The 15,219-nt window shown below is 39.5% G+C and overlaps 1 protein-coding gene across 5 annotated transcripts; it reads left to right on the top strand.

Annotated features, from left to right (window-relative positions):
- The first annotated feature begins 1,458 nt into the window (after positions 1–1,458).
- LOC107794937 (uncharacterized) lies at positions 1,459–14,595 on the top strand. 5 transcript variants are annotated; one of them, XM_075240539.1, is made up of 8 exons: positions 1,459–2,247; positions 3,333–3,371; positions 3,465–3,535; positions 5,196–6,602; positions 13,105–13,178; positions 13,268–13,357; positions 13,446–13,538; positions 13,710–13,955. In XM_075240539.1, exons 1-8 carry the CDS (start codon positions 1,832–1,834, stop codon positions 13,740–13,742), a joined length of 2,223 nt encoding a protein of 740 aa, XP_075096640.1. In that variant the 5' UTR covers positions 1,459–1,831; the 3' UTR covers positions 13,743–13,955. The 5 variants fall into 5 exon arrangements, 4 of the variants coding, with proteins under 4 accessions (XP_075096640.1, XP_075096638.1, XP_075096639.1 ...); XM_075240537.1 differs by having other exon boundaries at positions 1,465–2,247; positions 13,663–14,595; XM_075240538.1 differs by having other exon boundaries at positions 1,465–2,247; positions 13,114–13,178; positions 13,663–14,595.
- The last annotated feature ends 624 nt before the right edge of the window (positions 14,596–15,219 follow it).

Here is a 15,219-nt window from a genome sequence, read left to right on the forward strand (position 1 = left end):
TTATGCGCCAGTAATTTCCCACATGTTTTACACTTAGCCTTATTTTGTTCTCTTACTTGAGTAAAAAAATTCCAAACTAATGATGTTTCTAGGCGTTTAGAAGGTTGTCTATTAAAACTAGGGGTTTCTACAGATGGGTCGGACGGTACATCAGTTGGGTTATTAATAGGACTAGTAGGTGTATCATCTAAATCCGGTTGAGTTTCATCTTCATCCTCATTTTACTCATCATTTTCAAAGATAGTTTCATTAGGATAAAGAGCATTCATAGTTTCATCATCTAAATTTTGACCTGGTGCAACATTATGGCAAAATTGACTATCGAAAATTGAAAACAGGGGTTATCACTATCAAGAATAATAGGAGCAGCAGGACGTCTACCAGGTCTGGGTCGGGGAGCCGGGGGAAGGGTAGTAGGTTGGCCACTACTTTCACCAATTTTTGCTTTACCCTTACCACCAAAAATATTTTTCAAAGAAAATGCCATATTAATTATAATTATACTAAATAAAACTAACAAAACTATAATATTAAAACTTAAGAGTTGGAACGCGTTTACCGAATTGCCGAACAACTTCTTGAAAATTGAAAATCGTTGAAGACTTGAATACTTGAATACTTCAATTCACCAACTTCACAATTTTTCACGAAATTTCAACAATAAAATAAGCAATTATAGTAGAGAGATTGAGAGAGATTGATGAATTGGTGAGTAAAAATGAAAGAATGAGAGGGTATTTATAGTTGAGAATTGGAAAAAAGTGTAATTATATAAAGTTTGGGGGTCAAATGACTATTTTCTACACATCCAAACAGTCAAAATTGCAGCCCAAACGGCTACTTTTTAAATTTTGACCGTTGGAATTTTTTTAATCTTTTTTTTTTAAAATAAAAACTAGCCGTTAGGCCCGGTCCAGGCCCGCCAGCCGGTCCCGGGCTCGTGTGCTTTCTAGGAAGAACCGGCCCGCCACGGGCTTTAAAGACCGTTAAGATCGGTCCACCAGGCCCGTTAGACCCGTTAGGACTGCGGGCCCGGTCCGGTCCGGTCCGGTTCAGGCCCGGCCCACAGTGCACCATTAAGTTCAATACTAGTACTAGCATTAATAATAACAAGGTGCTTGTTCGTAGAATCCAAGATCCTACCTCCGTTAAAAACTAAAAACAGATAAAAATGTTACTAGTACTCAAAAGGAAATAGGACAAGAAAACCTACGCTGACCGGCCCTCCGAATCACTTATATACGTGTCAATTACATCCCACTTCAGCGGTTTAGTAGTCATGATCTTTATCAAAGGACACGTGTCATGATATTCTCGTTCTCCAGAATACTGAACCAACCAACCAGAAACAAATCAAATCGCAGCATATCAAAACGTTTAGTTAGATGACACGTGGCTGTATTATGAACCGGTGATTCACCATTGCGTGACACACCGTCTCTATTCTAATTCTTTCAACCTTTTAATTTCTCCACACCAAGACTGTTTCCAATTTATTTGCAGAGAGCGAAAAAAAGCCAAGAAAACTTACGCATTCCTTCAGTCCAATTCCTAAAGTTTTATCATATAATCAAACCTTATCTGATAACTCTTAACGTTGGATAAACCACAATTTCTCTTTCCTAGAAAGCTGAACTTTTTGATTTTTTTGGGGTGCAACGACGAATATCCCATTATATGATCCGCTTGATAATCTACGAAGCGTACTACTGCAAGAATTAAACCCAATTCTGGAGCAAATATCAATACAAACACAAAGCCAAATTTGCATCTCCATCTTCAGAAAAATTGATCAGAGCTGAAATTATTATAACCTGTAGCAAAAGAAGCAATGGCGGTTGAGGTAGGGAAGGCGAACGAAGCCACGGTAATGCTGACTTCAGGGGCAAGCGGGAGAGTGAGTGCACTGTTCTCATTGCGCATGTTGAGGAGTTTATGGCTGCTGCTCAATGCATTCTTGCTTCTATTTCTGCTGCCATTTCGTGGGCGGAGGCGAATGGCGCAAGTGAAGGAGGCTGAAAAGGTTAAGGTGGTGGAAAGGAAGGGGACTTTCTTGCGAGTGCCAGCAAAAATGGTGCCGCGGAAGAGCCTGGTGGATCAGGAAGTGGCGGCGAGGAGAGCGTTGGCGATAAGGCGAGTGCTTCAGGATGATGATAAGGATACGGTGAGGGAATTTTCATGTTTTGGTAAGTCAATAGGAGACACCATGTTCACCCAGTCATGGACGCCACTTACCACCAAAGTCAGGTATCTGATTAATTAATTAATTACTACTACAGCTTTCCAAATGATCAAGCAATCTTTTCCTTTGACTAATAATTAGTCCAAGTTACCTCATCTATCTAATTTTTTGTGGGAAGTCTTAGGATGTTTGATATATTTTGTTTTACGTTTCCATTTTTTGCCCATTAATGCAATGAACCTTCTAATGTAGCCAATGAGTTCAATTTCTGTGTTTGGGCAGTATTCAAAAGAACTTTTATACTATGAGGTCGCCTAAAAGACAATATAACTATAGGAAATTCTCTATAATATGTGAAACTACTAAGTTGAAAAATAAGACATGTAATTGCTATAACACTTACGGGTTATATTACAACAGTATATCATTGTATATTAGTTAGCTAAATCTGTAGCGAATACCTTGTTGTGATGTTTAAGAGGGTGTAGACATTTCATTTGAGGGTTGACTTGTGTTTTTGTACTTGTTTTTGGCTTATGGATAGGATGCTACTGGCTACTGCAATAGAAAACTAATTCATAAGGAAAAGTAATTACCGAGTATTTCAAGAAAGTATTGGCAAAAATACTACTGCATTACCTTATTCAATTGCTGTGACAACTTATTTTCTGTTTGGATGGACTAGAATTTTTAGTTTTATTTACATTATGTGGGGTAATTATGTTGTAGTAAATAATTTGAGCTAGCAAATAATTTAGCAGCCGACGTCGATATTTCCTCCTTTTAGTAAGTTTGAGATGGCATGTTCTTTTATTGGCGCTTCTTCTTGTATATCCCTCATCAGATTAGTAGGTGAGTCCTCACTGCAACAACCGAAGTGAGGTGGAGAAGAATGTATTCTCGACCCACTGTCACTTCAAGATTTGAAAGCCTGTTAGGACTAGCTGCAAAGTTACCTTTCATGACCCAGTGCAATTCCCATCACCATCAATAAGTTCTTTAAGAGTTTTTATCTATGTCAAATACATAAAAATATTAGACTGTATGAAAGCAGTTTGTTATTTATTATTTCGCAGATTTGTACAAGTCCTGTATCAAACTTTTCTACCGAAGAAACAGTAGAGTTAACAATATTGTTTACCTTGTGTAGGGGATTGGTTTTCATATTGCATGGCCTGAATGAACACAGGTTTATATACTAGCCTTTGAAGAACTCTTGTGGTTTCCACTTTGATTTTTCTGTTCATCATCTTAGAGACACCCGACATTCTTTCTGCTACAGTGGCAGGTATAATGACTTTGCCAAGAAGCTGAATGCAAGTGGCCTTAAAGTTTATGGAATGGATTGGATTGGTAAGTTCTGCCTAAGTGCAATTAGATTACTAGCATACCCTGGCTTGGAAGTGCTTCCTCCTCCTCCCCCCCCCCCCCCTTTTCTTTTACTCTTTTTTCCTTTATGGTAATTCATTGATTCTGGTATCTTGCCTCTGTTTATTTTTCCATGTTTATGAATGGATTCTAATCTAATAGGTACTCTTGATATGTGTTCCAATCTCAGTTATATTCTCTTTCTGTTCTCCTTTTTCTTTCATTCTGGATAGTTCTCAATGAGCCTTATTGTTAATTAGGCCACTTGTATGTGTATATCTAACTTCCTCTTTTTCGTCTTTGTGTTACACCTTGTGTATTCGGTGTTATCATGCTGTAAATGGGCTAATTCGATAGGAAGATAATTTCTATGAAATATTTAATTGATGTGATAGTTATACATTAAGATTGGAAGTCATTTGAGTTGTGATTAAAAATTCGACAAAGATCGCGCGCAAGTTACGGGTTTAAATTTTACTGGAATTTGGATAAAATGTTGATGAGCGTTTCTCTCAATATACTGGGAGTTATGGTGTGTTCTACCTACCGAATCGAAGGTCTATGAGTCTAGTTTCCAAAGCAACAAACCGTTCATTAATACGACTTCGGAGTAGAGAGATATTAACATTTTCGTACAGGGGTGCACACTGTTACGGGAACAGTGTGCCTAGTCGGGTTTAGTCAAAATTTCCTTATTTAAGTCAATTTTTAAAACAGAACCCCTGCGTTTTATCCTCTCCAAAACAGAACCAAAAACCTAGGGATTTTCTCTCAAACTTCTCCCATCCATCTAGCCAAGCATAACAACAATTTAGTCATCCTCAAGATGGAGAACACCATGGTAGCTTCGGAATCGTGAATTCTTCGGTGTTTCACTTTTCATAGCAAGACTCCGCCTTGAAGTAATTTCGAATTTTGAGTAATTCTGGTCACGTAAGGTATGATTTAACTTCTCTTTGATCTTTGTAAACTTCTACCATAAGAATTCTTAAGAAATAGTTGAAACCTCTATAGAAATATTCTTGATTTTTCTTAAGAAACCTCTATTAATATGGCTTGATTGTTGGGGCTGTTCTATATGGTTTTATTGTGTTGTTTTGATCTGTGAAGACATGGATGGAATTCTGTTGATGAGGAGATGTAGTAAAGAAAAATTTGGTGGTGTGTTGGGGGGAAATTAATCTACAAAAGAGTCTACAAATTCATGGCCACAAGTTGTTCGCGTAAATGTCTAAATGAAGAATTATTTAAGCTATGAGCTTGAATTTGATTTTGAATGGTTTGTATTATGTAGGAAATCATTCCTAAGGCTTTTGAGGTCTTGGAAACAGTATATAACCCCATCAACAAGGTTATTATATTTCAGATCATATCTCATGGTTGGTTCGCTCGGGCCTTCGGGCATCGGGTGCCAGCCACACCTCCCAAGGTTGGGGTGTGACAAACTTGGTATCAGAGCAGGTCAGTCCTAGGGAGTCTACAAGCCGTGTCTAGTAGAGTTTTGTTTATGGTGTGTTGTGCACCACACTTATAAACATGAGGCTATTGGGCATTTAGGATTATTACTTTCTTCTTGATCTAGATCGTGCGATAGAGCCTAATCATAAGTGTTCATTCCTAATTCTCTTTTTGTTTACCTTCTCAGTGATGCATAACACTAGGAGACGACAAGTGGCTATGAAATTTATTCAGAGGTTGGATGAGGAGGCGGGAGAGGGCACAAGTCAGGTGCCACCTGCTAATGTAGATCAACATGAGCCACAGAATGAGGTTGATTCTCAGGCTTCCGGGGCAGTACCCCCACCACCCCCGGAAGGTCGTAGAGGAGCTAACATACCTCCAGGCCCTCTCCCAGTTGTTCCTGATCAGGACCTAGACATGCGGAGTGCTGTACAATTGCTGACTCGAATAGTGGCCTCCCAGGCCCAACACCAGACCTTCGGTATTGCTGATAGGTCCGTGAGTGCGAGAGTTCGAGACTTTATCAACTTGGATCCTCCAGTATTTACAGGGGTTGATCATAATGCTGACCCACAGGATTTTCTGGATCTTATGCAACGGACCTTACAAATTATACATGCCACGGATGTTGAGTCAGTGGAGTTTACTTCTTATAGACTACGTGATGTTGCTGTGACATGGTATGAGACTTGGAAGCAAACTCGGGGGCCTAATGTGCCACCAGTGACATGGAAGGAGTTCTCTGAGGCATTTTTACAGCAATATTTGCCAATCGAGCTTCGAAGAGCCCGACGAGATAGGTTCTTACACTTAGAACAGGGTAATATGAGCGTTCGGGAATATAGCATGCAGTTCAACTCTTTGGCTAGGTATGCTCCTAAGATTGTTGCTGATATGAGTGATCGGGTACACCAGTTTGTTAGTGGTTTGGGGGCACACTTGATAAATGAGTGCACTACAGCTTCTCTAAATCAAGGAATGGATATTGCCCGTATTCAAGCATATGCACAGGGTCTAGAGGATCGCAAGAGGCAACAACGAGCCAATCGAGAGCATGATAGAGGGCAACAGAAGAGGGCGCGGTTCGCAGGTAACATAGGAGAGTTTCGAGGTGGATTTAGGCCACAGTTTCCCCGGCGCCAGTCTTATCCGGCAGCTAGTGCACCGCCACAGTTTCAGGGACAGCGCCAGGATCGGACCACTTATTCTGGTCCAGGTCAGAGTTCACGGACCCCAGGTCCACAGTTTAGAGGCGAGTTCAGTCAGATGAGGCCTCAGTTTCTTAGATGTGATCGATGTGGCCGAAATCATTTTGGACCATGTCGCCAGGGTTCTGATGCATGTTATACATGTGGACAGCCAGGTCATATTATGAGACATTGTCCGATGACAGGTGGAGGGGGTATGGCTCAGCCGACGGCATCTGTAGGGGCTTCTTCTTCCTCGGTACGTCCTCCTAGACAGAGTATGCAGACATCAGCTGGCAGGGGTAGGGGAAGATTTGGAGCTTCTGGTTCAGGAGGTCAGCAGAATCGCATATATGCTTTATCGAGTCGTCAGGATTTAGAGTCATCTCCGGACGTGGTTACAGGTATACTATCCGTCTTTTCTATCGATATGTATGCCTTGATAGATCCTGGTTCTACATTGTCGTATATCTCCCCCTTAGTTGCTAGTAAATGGGATAGAGAGCCTGAATTGTTGCAAAAGTCCTTTGAGGTATCTACGCCAATGGGTGAGTCTGTTGTAGTTAGACGGGTATATCGAAGTTGTGACGTGAAGATTCATGACCGCCATACGTTAGCTGATTTGCATGAGCTAGAAATGGTTGATTTTGATATCATTATGGGTATGGATTGGTTGGCTTCTTGTTATGCCAATGTAGATTGCTCGACAAAGATTGTTCGTTTTAATTTTCCAAGTGAGCCTATTATTGAATGGAAAGGTGATGCTGCAGCGCCTAAGGGAAAGTTTATTTCTTACCTTAAAGCTCGAAGGATGATTTTGAAAGGGTACATCTATCATTTGGTACGAGTGCATGATATGGAGGTGAAATCTCCAACCCTTCAATCGGTTCCCGTCGTGAATGAATTTCCTGATGTATTTCCTGATGAACTTCCTGGTCTTCCTCCAGAAAGAGAAATCGACTTTGCTATTGATATGCTTCCAGATACTCAACCAATATCTATTCCTCCATACAGAATGGCTCCTGCTGAGTTAAAAGAATTGAAAGCCCAGTTGAAGGATCTTCTAAATAAGGGCTTTATCAGGCCCAGCACATCTCCCTGGGGTGCACCAGTATTGTTTGTTCGTAAGAAGGATGGTTCGTTAAGAATGTGTATTGACTATCGCCAGCTCAACAAAGTGACTATCAAAAACAAGTACCCTTTACCCAGAATTGATGATTTGTTTGATCAGTTGCAAGGTGCCAAATATTTCTCAAAGATTGACCTTCGATCCGGCTATCACCAATTGCGAGTTAAGGAGAGAGATATTCCGAAAACGGCTTTCCGGACTAGATATGGCCATTATGAATTTCTTGTGATGTCTTTCGGTCTTACTAATGCGCCAGCAGCTTTTATGGATTTAATGAATCGGGTTTTCAAGCCATTTCTAGATATATTTGTAATTGTTTTCATTGATGATATTCTGGTATATTCTCAATCAGAAGCAGAACATGAGGATCATTTGCGTGTGGTGTTGCAGACTTTGAAAAATCAGAAATTATATGCTAAATTCTCCAAATGTGAATTTTGGTTGAATTCAGTGGTTTTCCTTGGGCATATCGTTTCCGATAAAGGTATTAAGGTAGATGGTCAGAAAATTGAAGCAGTACAAAACTGGCCTAGACCCACAACTCCTACGGAAGTTCGTAGTTTCTTGGGCTTAGCTGGTTACTATCGGAGATTTGTTGAGAACTTCTCTTCTATTGCTGCTCCCATGACAAAATTGACACACAAAGCCGTTAAGTTCCAATGGTCTGATGCATGTGAAATGAGCTTTTATGAGTTGAAGAAACGCTTAACATCAGCACCTGTTCTAGCACTTCCTGAAGGATCTGAAGGTTATGTGGTATATTGTGATGCATCCAGGGTTGGATTGGGATGTGTTCTAATGCAGCATGGAAAAGTTATTGCATATGCTTCAAGGCAGTTGCGGAAGCACGAATACAATTATCCGACTCACGATATTGAGTTAGCAGCCGTTATATTTGCCTTGAAAATATGGCGTCATTATCTTTATGGTGTTCATGTGGATATCTATACAGATCACAAAAGTTTACAATATATATTTAAGCAGAAAGACTTGAACTTGAGACAAAGAAGATGGCTTGAATTGCTGAAGGACTATGATGTGGATATTTTGTACCATCCGGGCAAAGCGAATGTGGTAGCTGATGCATTGAGTCGCAAATCCATGGGCAGCTTGAAGCATGTAAAAGCTGGGAAATTAGAAATGACTAAAGAGATATATCAATTGGCTAACCTGAGTGTACGACTACATGATACAGGTGACCAGGGTGTAGTAGTCCAAAATATTGCGGGGTCATCACTGGTAGCTGAGGTAGAAATGCGTCAATTTGAGGATCCGGAGTTAGTCAAAATTAAAGAGAGTATCCCTTTTCAGAAGAAGCAGTTGTTCGAGCAATCTGATAATGGAATTCTAAAATATAAAGGTCGATAGTGTGTACCTAATGTTGGGGAGCTTCGTAAGCAAATTATGACAGAGATGCACCAGTCTCGGTACTCAGTTCATCCTGGTTCAACCAAAATGTATCACGATCTTCGTCAGCTATACTGGTGGAACGGCATGAAGAAAGATATAGCCACATTTGTGGCTCAGTGTCCTAACTGCCAGCAGGTTAAAGCTGAACACCAGAAACCTGGAGGGCTACTTCAAAATATTGAGATTCCAGCTTGGAAATGGGAATCGATTAATATGGATTTCATTACAGGATTGCCCAATTCTCGCCGTAAGTTCAATTCTATTTGGGTCATTGTGGATAGGCTGACGAAATCAGCTCACTTTCTCCCAGTTAGGACCACCTATTCAGCTGAAGACTATGCGAGCCTGTATATCAAGGAAATAGTTCGGCTACATGGAGTTCCGTTTTCTATTATATCTGACAGAGGTGCCCAATTTACAGCTAATTTCTGGAGGTCTTTTCAAGAAGGTTTGGGTACTCTTGTTAACCTTAGTACAACATTTCATCCGCAGACCGACGGACAAGCCGAACGCACTATTCAGACACTCGAAGATATGTTGCGAGCTTGTGTCTTAGACTTCAAGGGAAGTTGGGAAGATCATTTACCGCTTATTGAGTTTGCCTACAATAACAGTTATCATGCAGGTATTCAGATGGCACCTTATGAGGCACTATATGGGAGGAAATGCAGATCTCCTATTGGCTGGTTTGATGTTGGCGAGACAAAGTTGCTAGGACCTGAATTGGTACAACAAGTTGTAGAAAAGGTAAAGTTGATCCAGGAAAGGTTGCGTACAGCTCAAAGTCGACAGAAATCATATTCAGATAACCGACGTCGAGACTTGGAATTTGCTGTGGGAGACTGGGTATTCTTGAAAGTGTCGCCTATGAAGGGTGTAATGAGATTTGGTAAGAAAGGAAAACTCAGCCCTAGATATGTTGGGCCATATCAGATTGTTCAGAGAATTGGGCGAGTAGCCTACAAACTTGACCTGCCACCAGAATTAGAAGCAATCCATCCGGTATTTCACATTTCCATGCTTCGGAAATTCTTAGGTGATCCTTCTTGCATCAGCCCTATCGAGGATATTGAAGTTTCTGAGAACTTGTCATATGAAGAAATACCTGTTGCCATTCTTGACCGTCAAATCCGTAAGCTACGGACTAAAGAGGTAGCCTCAGTAAAAGTACTTTGGAGGAGCAATAATGTAGAGGAAATGACATGGGAGGCCGAGGAGGACATGAAGTCCAGATACCCCCATTTATTTGAGTCTTCAGGCGATATGCTTGAGACAAATATGGCAGGTGTTGCACATATATCAGCCAGTGACAGTTGAGGTAATTAAGTTATGGCTAACCTTCTTATTATCATTATTGTATAAGTAAATGGTCGTGTGAGGCCAAGTTGATGTTATTATTATGATGTGTAGCCTTGTGTGGCCTTAGATATGTATGTTTGGGTTGATGACAGGTTTTGGATATTTCTATTTATAGGGGAAACTCTGGCGAAATTTTTTTTTTAGAAAAAAAAAATTCGGAAGTTAGGTTAACCGTTAACATTCGAGGACGAATGTTCTTAAGGAGGAGAGAATGTTACACCTTGTGTATTCGGTGTTATCATGCTGTAAATGGGCTAATTCGATAGGAAGATAATTTCTATGAAATATTTAATTGATGTGATAGTTATACATTAAGATTGGAAGTCATTTGAGTTGTGATTAAAAATTCGACAAAGATCGCGCGCAAGTTACGGGTTTAAATTTTACTGGAATTTGGATAAAATGTTGATGAGCGTTTCTCTCAATATACTGGGAGTTATGGTGTGTTCTACCTACCGAATCGAAGGTCTATGAGTCTAGTTTCCAAAGCAACAAACCGTTCATTAATACGACTTCGGAGTAGAGAGATATTAACATTTTCGTACAGGGGTGCACACTGTTACGGGAACAGTGTGCCTAGTCGGGTTTAGTCAAAATTTCCTTATTTAAGTCAATTTTTAAAACAGAACCCCTGCGTTTTATCCTCTCCAAAACAGAACCAAAAAGCTAGGGATTTTCTCTCAAACTTCTCCCATCCATCTAGCCAAGCATAACAACAATTTAGTCATCCTCAAGATGGAGAACACCATGGTAGCTTCGGAATCGTGAATTCTTCGGTGTTTCACTTTTCATAGCAAGACTCCGCCTTGAAGTAATTTCGAATTTTGAGTAATTCTGGTCACGTAAGGTATGATTTAACTTCTCTTTGATCTTTGTAAACTTCTACCATAAGAATTCTTAAGAAATAGTTGAAACCTCTATAGAAATATTCTTGATTTTTCTTAAGAAACCTCTATTAATATGGCTTGATTGTTGGGGCTGTTCTATATGGTTTTATTGTGTTGTTTTGATCTGTGAAGACATGGATGGAATTCTGTTGATGAGGAGATGTAGTAAAGAAAAATTTGGTGGTGTGTTGGGGGGAAATTAATCTACAAAAGAGTCTACAAATTCATGGCCACAAGTTGTTCGCGTAAATGTCTAAATGAAGAATTATTTAAGCTATGAGCTTGAATTTGATTTTGAATGGTTTGTATTATGTAGGAAATCATTCCTAAGGCTTTTGAGGTCTTGGAAACAGTATATAACCCCATCGACAAGGTTATTATATTTCAGATCATATCTCATGGTTGGTTCGCTCGGGCCTTCGGGCATCGGGTGCCAGCCACACCTCCCAAGGTTGGGGTGTGACACTTTGTCCCTTGAGACAGATTGTGTATAATGTTAGTTTCCATCATTACCTGAAACTTACACATGTTTTTCGGTCTACGTCATTCAAGTCTGAGTCTGAATGGCTCTTCTATTCTTTAAGATTTTGTCATTTGTAATCGTGTAGACTCTAACAAGCTACTCTTGCTAAGGTTTCTGATGTTCATTTTTAAGTTAGTTCTCCTTTTGTACTTCTACTAGATTACCTTGAACCGTATTTTATACTTCATCTAGAAAGCTACATTCTTCATCTATTTGTTGACTCTGTTCTAATCTAATTCTCTCTAATCTGATGAAACTCATTGATACGAGATCTTTAGTTGCTTTCTCTATTATCCATGATTTTAGCTGTACGTTTTACATCCATGGTTGAAAAGAAAGGAGAAGGGATAGGAGAGTATTATGCGGTGTACTCATCCGCATAGAAAGAGAGAGTGGTAGATGGAGTGAAGTTTAAATAAGGAGCCTACCTGTCATCCCTATGTAAAACCTATGATAATCTCAAGCATCATTCATCAGTAATCTGGCTATGAACTCTTGGGTAGATGTTTCAGTTAGGACTATCAACATGTAAAGATAGAAATCTCATAATTGGATTCTCTTTGGGGTCATTCAGGTTCTAGTTATTGTATCATTGTCCTTGATACTGTTATGTCAGGATGTCATCCGAGTGCGATTTATTAAATAACAAACTAGTTTACACATGGTTTCTACCTCTCTTCTTGGAAAAATCTAACTTTGGGAGGCTATCTAGCAATAGTAATAGTAGACCAGAACAGCCCCCTTTCTCAGTTCTGCAATTCTGATATTCATTTGTTATATCAATCTTAGAAGGGGAAATGAAAACTAATTGTTTAGTTGCTGTTATTATGGTCTAGCACAACTATGCACCTACATTTGCATGTTGCAGGAGTTGAATATTTCCCAACCAGGATTCCAGTTGTGAGAAAATTTAACAGGGGAAGCTCCTTCTTATAGTAAGCCTATTGACCTGAACTTTTTGCATCTGCCTTTGTGCATGAAAGAATGACAGACGGAGGAAGTGGATTTCAGAAAACGCTGAACCTAAGCCATTAAATTGAATGAAAGTTCCCAAACTTTTTGTTTATGAATTAATAAACGCACAGTTCAAGTCCCAGTACTGTAATATGCTTCAATATTGTATTTGATCGTTTTGCTGCTGTCAGTCTGCAGTCATATTATGTGCTACCTCTATGCAGTCAGATCGTCTGATCAAGGCCCAAGCTTGCTTGCACATCAATGAGGTTTTAGCCTAGGTGAATGGCTTACCTTAGTTATCACACGTAAGCTAAACTGATGTTGGCGTAAGCATAGATAATGACAATGCAAAGCTAAACACGTTGACTATTTGGCTCCGTACATAATAAGTTTCTTTTTGCCATACATACCCCACATAATCTTTGCCTTTTTCTTTTCTTTGCTTCAACTTTTGGTTTCTTCTTGATTTTTCAATGTGGGTTTTTTGGCACCTTTAGATAGCGTATTTGAACTTTGCTATGTCTCTTTCTTTTATGAACAATTGTCATATTGGTTGATTTATTTGAGTAGTGAATAATAGTTCTATTCAGTTTTGGTTCTTTTTGAATATTTTGAGATTTCACCTTTTAAAGTTTATAAAGTTTGTGCAGGACACGGCGGAAGCGATGGGTTGCATGCATACGTTCCTTCACTTGATGATGCTGTTAGTGACATGGTATGACAAGTTGATTCATAATGTGGTTAAGCGAGAGACAATTTTGAGGTAGAAGTGGTACTTACCGATTTTTCTTCGATTTGGTGCAGAAGCAGTTTCTCTCAAAAATTTTAGCTGAAAATAGAGGACTTAAATGTTTTTGCTTTGGACATTCCACTGGTGCAGCCATCGTCCTTAAGGTAATGTTGTGTTATAGGATTGTTTACTGTTTTATAACTGTAACTTTGTAGCGAAGACTGTGTTTGACTTCCCTTTATTGCCATGCAGGCATCACTTGATCCGAAAGTGAGAGCAAGGATATGTGGTGTTGTACTGACTTCACCTGCTGTGGGAGTACAACCAGCTCATCCAATTTTCACTGTAAGTGTTCGTTTTAAGTCAATTTCTGCGGATGTACCTCCATTTTCCACTAAGCAAGACATAATGTGGAGGTTAATATTTTGCCTCGAGCCTTACTATTTTAGAAGACATGTTTTTTATATAGGCACTTGCTCCAGTTGTCTCTTTTCTGATGCCAAGGTTTCAATTCAGTGCGGCAAACAAGGAGGGTGTGACAGTATCTAGGGATCCAAAGGTTTTATTGGCCAAATACTCAGATCCATTAGTATTCACTGGAGCCATTAGGGTGAGAACTGGTTACGAGATCCTCCGGATCACTGCCAACTTGCAACAGAACTTGAGCAGCTTCACAATCCCATTCCTGGTTCTCCATGGCACAGATGATGCAGTAACCGATCCAGAAGCCTCTAAGAAGCTCTATGCAGAGGCTCTTTCCACTGACAAAAATATCAAGCTGTACGATGGGTTACTGCATGACCTGCTCTTTGAACCTGAGAGAGAAGAAATTATGAAGGAGATAATCGTATGGTTGAGTCAGAGGTTATGAGCTTGTTGATGACTCGAGCAGTGACTCGTCCAGAAGAAAGGGGGATATTAAGTCCATTGAGGGCCTTGCGTTAGAGAGCAGACTTTGAACTGAGCATAATAAATTTCAGCTCGTTAAACTTGGCGAAGTTTGCACTTTTAGGTGTTATGTTATATAATATATGGGTCATTTGGCAAAGCATTAGCTATCCGTCGATGTCCCAATTGGTGTTTGTGATTTGTCAATTCCCTCTCCTCGGTTGAGGGAAGTTTATTCTGTGAGAGCTTTGAAGTGACTCTTCCTCCTCGCCATGATGCTTGGCAATGTTCTTTGAAGATGAAAGATTCCTTGTCTAACGCATATAAAATCCTAGCTTGCGACAGAATTTTATCTTTTGGGTATGTGAGGGAAATGTTTTCGTGAAATTCACAATTGCCTTGTTAGCAGTAGAACGTATGGATTTTGTCTCAAATGTGTACATACATATTACTCTGACAACATGTATAACAATAACGTAAGATTAAATTGTAGGACAAGATCAACGATTGTGTATCTATTAGTGTAGTGGAAGAATTATTGATCTCAGCATTAAAATAGTACACTCCGATTGGTAGGGAACGAAATTTGATTCACGAACTAAATGTCTTTCAATGTGTGTTTATGGGAGAAAAAGACAGAATTTTTTTCTCAGTTAATAGAGAAGAAGAGAGCAAGTTTCCTTTAATGGAGAAGTTAACCTTTAGTGAGTTTCACCCGACATCTTATACACATTTTGTTCAGAGGGTTGAAGCTGTGGTAACTTTCCGGTAACTACTCTATCTTATTTTTTCTTCAAGACCTAAAATCTAACTTCTCCTACTTCTTACATGGCGGGGTAGACCCAAATTAGTATCAAGTTAATAATATATAATTCATAGTGATAAATAGCTTGTGCCATCTGCCAGCATCAAGAACTATAATATTTTTAAACCCATTAAGATTGTACAAAAGCTTCGTATAAAAATTCAACTACATGCGGAAAGGATTCACCATTGATGTGAGGATTTATTACTCGCAATACATTAGAAAGTTTGCATTGCATAATTGCTTATCTGGACCCTCATCCTCGAAAGAGATGAATTCAAGTTCAATATATAACATTGTACTCATAATTATACTCTGATATTTTCATGGTAA

The sequence above is a fragment of the Nicotiana tabacum genome, chromosome 20 (assembly GCF_000715075.1).
Source record: "Nicotiana tabacum cultivar K326 chromosome 20, ASM71507v2, whole genome shotgun sequence".
NCBI lineage: Eukaryota > Viridiplantae > Streptophyta > Magnoliopsida > Solanales > Solanaceae > Nicotiana > Nicotiana tabacum.